Genomic DNA, 8,253 nt, shown 5'->3' with positions numbered 1-8,253 from the left:
CTTTGGAGGCTGAGGTGGGAGGATCGCTTGATCCCCGAAGGTCAAGGCCGCAGTGAGCTATGATTGCCGGTCTGCCCTCCAGCGTGGGGGACAGAGCAAGACCCTGTCTCAGAAAAAAAGTTATTCGGAGCCAGGCCCCGGGAGTTTCTAGATCTGCCCTACAACTGGCCATCATGCCCCTCTCGCAGGTTTTGGGACCCTGGCCCAGCCGCGGACCCCCTGACCGACCTGCGCTATGTGTGGGGTGGCTTCGTGTACCTGCAGGATCTGGTGGAGCGCGCAGCGGTCCGCGTGCTCAGCGGCGCCACCCCCCGGGCCGGCCTCTACCTGCAGCAGATGCCCTACCCGTGCTACGTGGATGATGTGTGAGCTCTGGCACTCCTCCCCGCTCTTTGCAGCAGCGGGAAGACCCCGGGTGTGGGGGTGGGCCCGGGCTCTGTTGGGAGCATTCACGCAGTCCGGACTGCCACCATTGTGGCTTTGCAGCACTCCATGTGACCTGCTTCAGCAGGAGGGGCAGGGGTCTCTGAGGGCCTGGGGTCTTGCGGCACAGGGATAGCCTGGCCTGCGCTGGTGCCTGGGTGCCCGAAGCTGGCTGGATCAGGGTCCGAGGAACAGGGAGGCCAGTCTTCCCACCTTGAGATCCCCAGACATGAACCCGTCGTGCCAGATGGTGGGAGAGGGCTCTGTGCAGGGTCTCCGGCCTCCACCCCAGCCATCCCCACCCCAGGTTCCTGCGTGTGCTGAGCCGGTCGCTGCCGCTCTTCCTGACGCTGGCCTGGATCTACTCCGTAACGCTGACTGTGAAGGCCGTGGTGCGGGAGAAGGAGACGCGGCTGCGGGATACCATGCGCGCCATGGGGCTCAGCCGTGCGGTGCTCTGGCTGGGCTGGTTCCTCAGCTGCCTCGGGCCCTTTCTGCTCAGCGCTGCTCTGCTGGTTCTGGTGCTCAAGGTGGGCGCGCCTGGGCTGGCCCAGCTGCAGAATATGGGTGCGTGGAGGGAGGCCGGCAGGTGCAGCCCAGTGTGGGTGCGCACCCCTGGGCCAATCCAGGAGCCGGACCCGAAGCTCCCGTCGCCTCCCACAGCTGGGGGACATCCTCCCCTACAGCGACCCAGGTGTAGTCTTCCTGTTCTTGGCGGCCTTCGCGGTGGCCACGGTGGTCCAGAGCTTCCTGTTCAGCGCCTTTTTCTCCCGCGCCAACCTGGCTGCAGCCTGCGGCGGCCTGGCCTACTTCTCCCTATACCTGCCCTACGTGCTGTGTGTGGCGTGGCGGGACCGGCTGCCCGCGGGGGGCCGCGTGGCCGCGGTGAGAGCTGGGATCTGGCATGGGTTGGGGATGCCCCCCCCGCCCCAACCCTTGGCCACTCACTGACTGTAACTTCCCCGCAGAGCCTGCTGTCGCCCGTGGCCTTCGGCTTTGGCTGCGAGAGCCTGGCGCTGCTGGAGGAGCAGGGTGAGGGCGCACAGTGGCACAACGCGGGCACCCGGCCCACGGCAGACGTCTTCAGCCTGGCCCAGGTCTCGGGCCTTCTGCTGCTGGACGCAGTGCTCTACGGCCTTGCCACCTGGTACCTGGAAGCTGTGTGCCCAGGTAGAACGCACCAGCTGCGCCGAAGGCTGGGCTAGGGGCGTGGCCTCCAGGCCATTCGGGAGGCTGGGTTGGGGGCGTGGCCTCCAGGCCATTCGGGAGGCTGGGTTGGGGGCGTGGCCTCCAGGCCATTCGGGAGGCTGGGTTGGGGGCGTGGCCTCCAGGCCATTCGGGAGGCTGGGTTAGGGGCGTGGCCTCCAGGCCATCTGGTACCGGGATGCTTATTTCCTTGGCGAGAAGGTGGGGGTTCCTGGCACACGCGTGCAGATGGCTGCATTGGAGGGGTGGGGCCTGAAGCAGGTGGGCGGGGTTTCTTGTCCTCGTACTTGTACGCCCTGATCCCAGGTGTGTGGCCAGAAGCTGGCACGGTCGCTGGGTGCTGTGGCGCATGCTTGTAATCCCAGCAATTTGGGAGGCTGAGGCAGGAGAATCACTTGAACCCGGGAGGTGGAGGTTTCAGTAAGCTGAGATTGCGCCACTGCACTCCAGCCTGGGTGACAGAGCGAGACTGTCTCAAAAAAAAAAAAAAAAAAAATTGGTACGCTCCAGGGGGCTCAGCAATAACCATTGCCACTCCCCCAGGCCAGTATGGGATCCCTGAGCCATGGAACTTTCCCTTTCGGAGGAGCTACTGGTGTGGACCTCGGCACCCCAAGAGTCCAGCTCCTTGCCCAACCCCGCCGGACCCAAAGGGTGAGGACCCCACAAAGCTTAATAGCTGATTGCCCACTTAGACACCCAATTTCCCCCTAAAACGAGATTCTACAGATGCCAATGACCTGGATACCCCAAGCCTCAACCCTGCCATGAACACACTGCAGTCTCTAAGCTCCCCCAAATTTTAAATGCCCTGGCCCAGCCGGGCGTGGTGGCTTATGCCTGTAATCCCAGCACTTTGGGAGACTAAGGCAGGTAGATTATGAGGTCAGGAGTTCAAGACCAGCCTGGCCAAAATGATGAAACCCTGTCTCTACTAACAATACAAAAATCAGCCAGGCATGGTAGCAGGAGGGTGGAATCCCAGCTACTCGGGAGGCTGAGGCAAGAGAATCACTTGAACCAGGGCAGCAGAGGTTGCAGTGAGTGGAGATCAAGCCACTGCACTCCAGCCTGGTGACAGACCAGGACTCTTGTCTCAGAAAAAAAAAGCCCAGGCCCGCAGGACCCAGCAGGGACTTGCTGGCCCCGGGACCCCCATGACCTCCATGGCTGAGTCCGCCTGTCTCTGCAGTGCTGGTGGAAGAGGCGCCACCCGGCCTGAGTCCTGGGGTCTCTGTTCGTGGCCTGGAGAAGCGCTTTCCTGGCAGCCCACAGCCAGCCCTGCGGGGGCTCAGCCTAGACTTCTACCAGAACCACATCACCGCCTTCCTGGGCCACAACGGGGCTGGCAAGACCACCACGCTGTGAGCCCCCGACCACTCCCTCCCTTCCCCTGGGACTAAGCTTCCCCGGCCATTCAGCGGGATGGGCGTCACAAGGTTCCTGTATGTAGAATGGGGTGTATGATGGGTACACAGGCAGGCCACAAGTGTTTTCTCTGAGCCTGGGTTTCCCTCCTCTGTAAAATGAGGATATATAATCCCAACACTCTGGGAGGCTGAAGCGGGAGGATCTGTTGAGCTCAGGGTTTGAGACCAGACTGGGCAACACAGCAAAAGCCTGTCTCTACAAAAAATGCAAACATTAGCCAGGGGTGGCGGTGCACACCTGTAGTCCTGGCTACTTGCAGCAGGGGGACTGGCTGAACTTGGGAGGTGGAGGCTACAGTGAGCAGTAATATCACCACCATACTCTAGCCTGGGCAACAGAGTGAGACCCTGTCTCAGATAAATAGGCCGGGCATGGTGGCTCACGCCTGTAATCCCAGCACTTCGGGAGGCCAAGGCGGGAGGATTGCCTGAGGTCAGGAGTTTGAGACCAGCCTGGCCAACATGGCAAAACCCCGTCTGTACTAAAAATACAAAAATTAGCCGGGCATGATGGTGTGTGCCTATAATCCTCAGCTACGGAGGAGGCTGAGGCAGGAGAATTGCTTGAACCTGAGAGGCAGAGGTTGCGGTGAGCCGAGATTGTGCCATTGCACTCCAGCCTGGGTAACAGAACAAGGCTTTATCTCAAAGAAGTAAATAAAAACAAATAAAAATGAGGCTATCACAGGGCTTTGGCTGTGGCATTTAGTAGGTGCTCTGAACTGCCGGTGCACTCTCTGAAGGGGGCTGCTCTGAGACCCCTGTACCCACAGGTCCATCCTGAGCGGTCTCTTCCCACCCAGTGGTGGCTCTGCCTTCATCCTGGGCCACGACGTCCGCTCCAGCATGGCCGCCATCCGGCCCCACCTGGGCGTCTGTCCCCAGTACAACGTGCTGTTTGACATGTGCGTCTTGGCAGGCCCAGATTGCCGTGGTGGGAAGGGGCCGGGTGCCCTCTGGGAGGCTGCCTGCCGTGGGAGTCACTCGGCTCTGTACCCTGGCCGCAGGCTGACTGTGGGTGAGCACATCTGGTTCTATGGGCGGATGAAGGGTCTGAGTGCCGCTGCCGTGGGCCCTGAGCAGGACCGTCTGCTGCAGGACGTGGGGCTGGTCCCCAAGCGGAGTGTGCAGACTCGTCACCTCTCTGGTGAGCCCATCCCCTGGGGATGCCACCTCACAGGGAGGGGGACTGGGGATTCATCCCCAAGGCAGGGGGAAGCCGGGTACCGAGGTCCACGTGGGTAGACGGCCCTGCCCAAGGCTGGGTGTGACACACTGAGGTCCCCTCCCCATCTCCACCAGGTGGGATGCAACGGAAGCTGTCCGTGGCCATTGCCTTTGTGGGCGGCTCCCAAGTTGTTATCCTGGACGAGCCTACCGCAGGCGTGGATCCTGCTTCCCGCCGTGGCATTTGGGAGCTGCTGCTCAAATACCGAGAAGGTAAGAGCTGGGGATTCCGCTTGAGGGGCCAGAAAAGGTTTCTGACAAGGAGGTGCTGGGGATGGGGTTTTGAGGGTTGAGTAGGAGTTTAATACATGTGGACTCCACTTCCTGCTATGGCATTTAGGGTCTGCTGCTCAAATACTGAGACAGTAAGAGTTGGGGATAGCCAGAGTTTCCCCTGGATTCTGCTTGAGGGGCCAGAAAAGGTTTCCAACAAGGAGGTGCCAGGGATGAGGTTTTGAGGGATGCATAGGAGTTTGCTTCACAGGGCAGATGACTCCTGGCAGAGGCCCCAGCTCAGGCAAAGACCCGGTGGCCTGATGGTACTTGTGGGTTGGTCCCTCGTGCCTAGGTCGCACACTGATCCTCTCCACCCACCACCTGGATGAGGCAGAGCTGCTGGGAGACCGTGTGGCCGTGGTGGCGGGGGGCCGCTTGTGCTGCTGCGGCTCCCCGCTCTTCCTGCGCCGTCACCTGGGCTCCGGCTACTACCTGACGCTAGTGAAGGCCCGCCCGCCCCCAACCACCAGTGAGAAGGTGGGAACTGGCCTTCTCCTGACCTCTGACCCCCGGGCTCTGTTCAGCCCTGAAGGCCAAGCCACGTGGTGCCCCTCTGCCCGCAGGCTGACACTGACGTGGAGGGCGACGTGGACACCGGGCAGGGAAGGAAGAGCAACAGCCGGGGCGGCAGAGTCGGTGAGGACGGGGGCGGGAGACCCAGAGCGGGTGGGCAGTGGGGCCGCGGTGGCTTCACTCGGGAGAGAAGTGCCTGATAACGTCACCGCGGCCCCGTCCCTGGGCTCAGCCTGAACCGTGAGATGAAGTCGAACACTGACCCCAGAGACACACCTACCCCTGACTCCAGCCCTGGGTCAAGCGCTGCCCTCAAGTTCTTCGTTTGTTTGTTTTTGAGTCTTGCTCTGTCGCCCAGCCTGGAGCAGTGGTGCAATCTTGGCTCACCACATTCTCCGCCTCCTGGGTTCAAGCGTGTCTCCTGCCTCAGCCCCCTGAGTCGCTGGGACTACAGGTGTGCGCCACCATGCCCGGCTGATTTCCATAATTTTAGCAGAGATGGGGTTTCACCATGATGGCCAGGCTGGTCTTGAACTCCTGACCTCAGGTGATCCACCTGCCTCGGCCTCCCAAAGTGCTGGGATGACAGGCGTGAGCCACCGTGCCTGACATTTTTTGTTTGTTTGAGACGGAGTGTCACTCTCTGTTGCCCAGGCTGGAGTGCAGTGGTGTGCTCTTGGCTCGCTGCAACCTCTGCCTCCCTGATTCAAGCTTGTGAGTAGCTGGGATTATAGGCGCGTGCCCCCACACCCCGCTAATTTTTGTATTTTTGGTAGAGACAGGGTTTCATCATGTTGGTCAGGCTGGTCTCAAACTCCTGACCTCAAGTGATTCCCCCAGTTTGGCCTCCCAAGTGCTGGGATCATAGCTGTAAGCCACTGCACCTGGCCTGAGTTCTTAATCCTGACCTCTGCCTGCAGGGACCGTCCCCTCACGGGTCACCAATGCCTCTTCCCCAGGGAGACTGGGGTGGGGTGTGAGCTGGGGCTCCCTCAAGCACCCCTCTGTCCGTGCAGGCACCCCCCAGCTGCTGGCCCTGGTGCAGCACTGGGTACCTGAGGCACGGCTGGTGGAGGAGCTGCCACATGAGCTGGTGCTGGCGCTGCCCTACACGGGTGCCCACGACGGCAGCTTCGCCACGCTCTTCCAAGAGCTGGACACGAGGCTGACGGAGCTGAGGCTCACTGGCTACGGGATCTCCGACACCAGCGTCGAGGAGGTGTGAGGCCTGGGTGGTGGTGAGGTGGGGCCTGGAGGAGGGCTGCCCGGAGGAGGTGGTGTTATGAAGGATGTATAGGAGTGTGTTTATGGGTAGCAAGGACATTCAGGGAGGACTCATGGCACATGAGGAGCTGTGGTGGCTCAGACGTCCCTTGGGAAGGCTTGGGGTCCCACGGTGTCGGAGGGGTGGGAGGCTCATGAGCCCCCGGGTCGCCCTGTGGGTGTCCAGACTCTGAGCCCCTGCTTGTCTCCCCAGATCTTCCTGAAGGTGGTGGAGGACTGTACTGCAGACACAAATGGAGAGGGTGCGGCCGCTCCTCCCTGACCCCTGACCCCTGACCCCTGACCCCATCCCGGGCTGAGTCTGGCCCGTGGCATAGCCTTTACGCCATCCCTGATTCCTGATCCCCCAGTCAGTGACCCTCAGCTTTGACGCTGACCCCTGATGGCCCTGCAGATGGCAGCTGCGGGCAGCTCCCGGGCACGGGCATCACTGGCCTAGACGTGACCCTGCGCCTCAAGATGCCGCTGGAGGAGACGGCGCTGGAGAACGGGGAGCCGGGTGAGTCACCCCCCAGTGGCCCTGTGGTCCTCCCAGCCCAGCACAGAGCGTGAGGACTGACCCTGTCATCCCTCACAGCTGGGTCAGCACCAGAGACCCAGGCCCTGCAGGGCTCTGGGCCAGACACCGCGGGCCGGGTACAGGGCTGGGCACTGACCCGCCAGCAGCTCCAGGCCCTGCTTCTCAAGCGCTTTCTGCTTGCCCGCCGCAGCCGCCGTGGCCTGTTCGCGCAGGTGAGGGGGGCCAGCACCAGGGAGTCGCGTGGGAGTCCCTGAGTGCCTGTTCCCCACCCTGGCCGTCCACTCTGGCCTAATTCAAACGCTCCCCCCCCGTGTATTCCCAAGCCTGAGCACGTTTATTGAGGGCACTGGGGAGCCATGGGTGGTCGTAGGGCAGGAGCAGGGACAGGGGCAAGCCAGCCTGGAGGGTGGGTGGAAGCGGCAGCTGACGGGCTGGCCCCCCAGATCGTGCTGCCCGCCCTCTTTGTGGGCCTGGCCCTTGTGTTCAGCCTCATCGTGCCTCCTTTCGGGCACTACCCGGCTCTGCGGCTCAGTCCCGCCATGTACGGTGCCCAGGTGTCCTTCTTCAGGTGGGTGCAGAAGGAAGGGGCTGGTGGGAGGAGGACGATGGACCTGGGGCACAGCCCTGACCCTGCGTCTCCCCTCACGCACAGCGAGGACGCCCCGGGGGACCCCAGACGTGCCCGGCTGCTCGGGGCGCTGCTGGAGGAGGCAGGGCTGGAGGAGCCCTCCACGCAGAATAGCTCCAGCAGGTGAGGACACCTCGGTGACCTGGACCTTGCCCCTCTCTGGCCTCAGTTTTCCCATCTGGTCCCTGGTCAGGGGGCCTCAGGGGATGCCCACCTGGGACCTGGGAGCCTCTGTGTCTCCAGGAGCCCCCAGGAGCTGGGTGTCCACAGCCCCGCCCCTTGACCCCTCAGGGTCCCTGAGTGTGTCCAGCCAATCGTCTGCAGGTTCTCGGTGCCGGAAGTTCCTGTTGAAGTGGCCAAGGTCTTGGCCAGCGGCAACTGGACCCCAGAGTCTCCGTCCCCAGCCTGCCAATGTAGCCGGCCTGGCGCCCGGCGCCTGCTGCCCGACTGCCCGGCTGCAGCTGGCGGGTCCCCTCCGCCCCAGGCAGTGACCAGCTCTGGGGAAGTGGTTCAGAACCTCACAGGCCGGAACCTGTCTGACTTCCTGGTCAAGACGTACCCTCGCCTGGTGCGCCAGGGGTGAGCCATGCCCCAGGACTCAGTTTCCCTGGCTTTAGCTTGGGTCCTTGGGTTGGTGGGGGTGGTGTGGTCCTGGAGGAGGAGGTGGAGGGATAAGATGCCCAGCCGGGGCTCCAGGCGGAGGGTCTCATGTGCCTTCTGCTCTGCTCCCCTTTTTTTTTTTTTTT

The 8,253-nt window shown here is 62.4% G+C and overlaps 1 protein-coding gene across 1 annotated transcript in view; it reads left to right on the top strand.

The window, feature by feature from the left end:
• The window catches only part of ABCA7 (ATP binding cassette subfamily A member 7), a 24,981-nt gene that overhangs the window by 6,290 nt on the left and 10,438 nt on the right, over window positions 1-8,253 (top strand). Inside the window, 18 exon segments of the mRNA XM_017514389.2 lie at window positions 189-365; window positions 731-953; window positions 1,087-1,308; window positions 1,392-1,593; window positions 2,173-2,283; window positions 2,822-2,993; window positions 3,833-3,964; window positions 4,067-4,206; window positions 4,362-4,499; window positions 4,855-5,039; window positions 5,126-5,198; window positions 6,092-6,294; window positions 6,553-6,601; window positions 6,754-6,858; window positions 6,937-7,091; window positions 7,323-7,447; window positions 7,532-7,630; window positions 7,832-8,086. Coding sequence (XP_017369878.1) covers window positions 189-365; window positions 731-953; window positions 1,087-1,308; window positions 1,392-1,593; window positions 2,173-2,283; window positions 2,822-2,993; window positions 3,833-3,964; window positions 4,067-4,206; window positions 4,362-4,499; window positions 4,855-5,039; window positions 5,126-5,198; window positions 6,092-6,294; window positions 6,553-6,601; window positions 6,754-6,858; window positions 6,937-7,091; window positions 7,323-7,447; window positions 7,532-7,630; window positions 7,832-8,086 — 2,766 coding nt within the window.

This window comes from Cebus imitator, unplaced genomic scaffold (assembly GCF_001604975.1).
Source record: "Cebus imitator isolate Cc_AM_T3 unplaced genomic scaffold, Cebus_imitator-1.0 Scaffold524, whole genome shotgun sequence".
Taxonomy (NCBI): domain Eukaryota; kingdom Metazoa; phylum Chordata; class Mammalia; order Primates; family Cebidae; genus Cebus; species Cebus imitator.
Note: the sequence above shows the minus strand (reverse complement) of the source record. Positions and strands in the feature narration are given on the sequence as shown.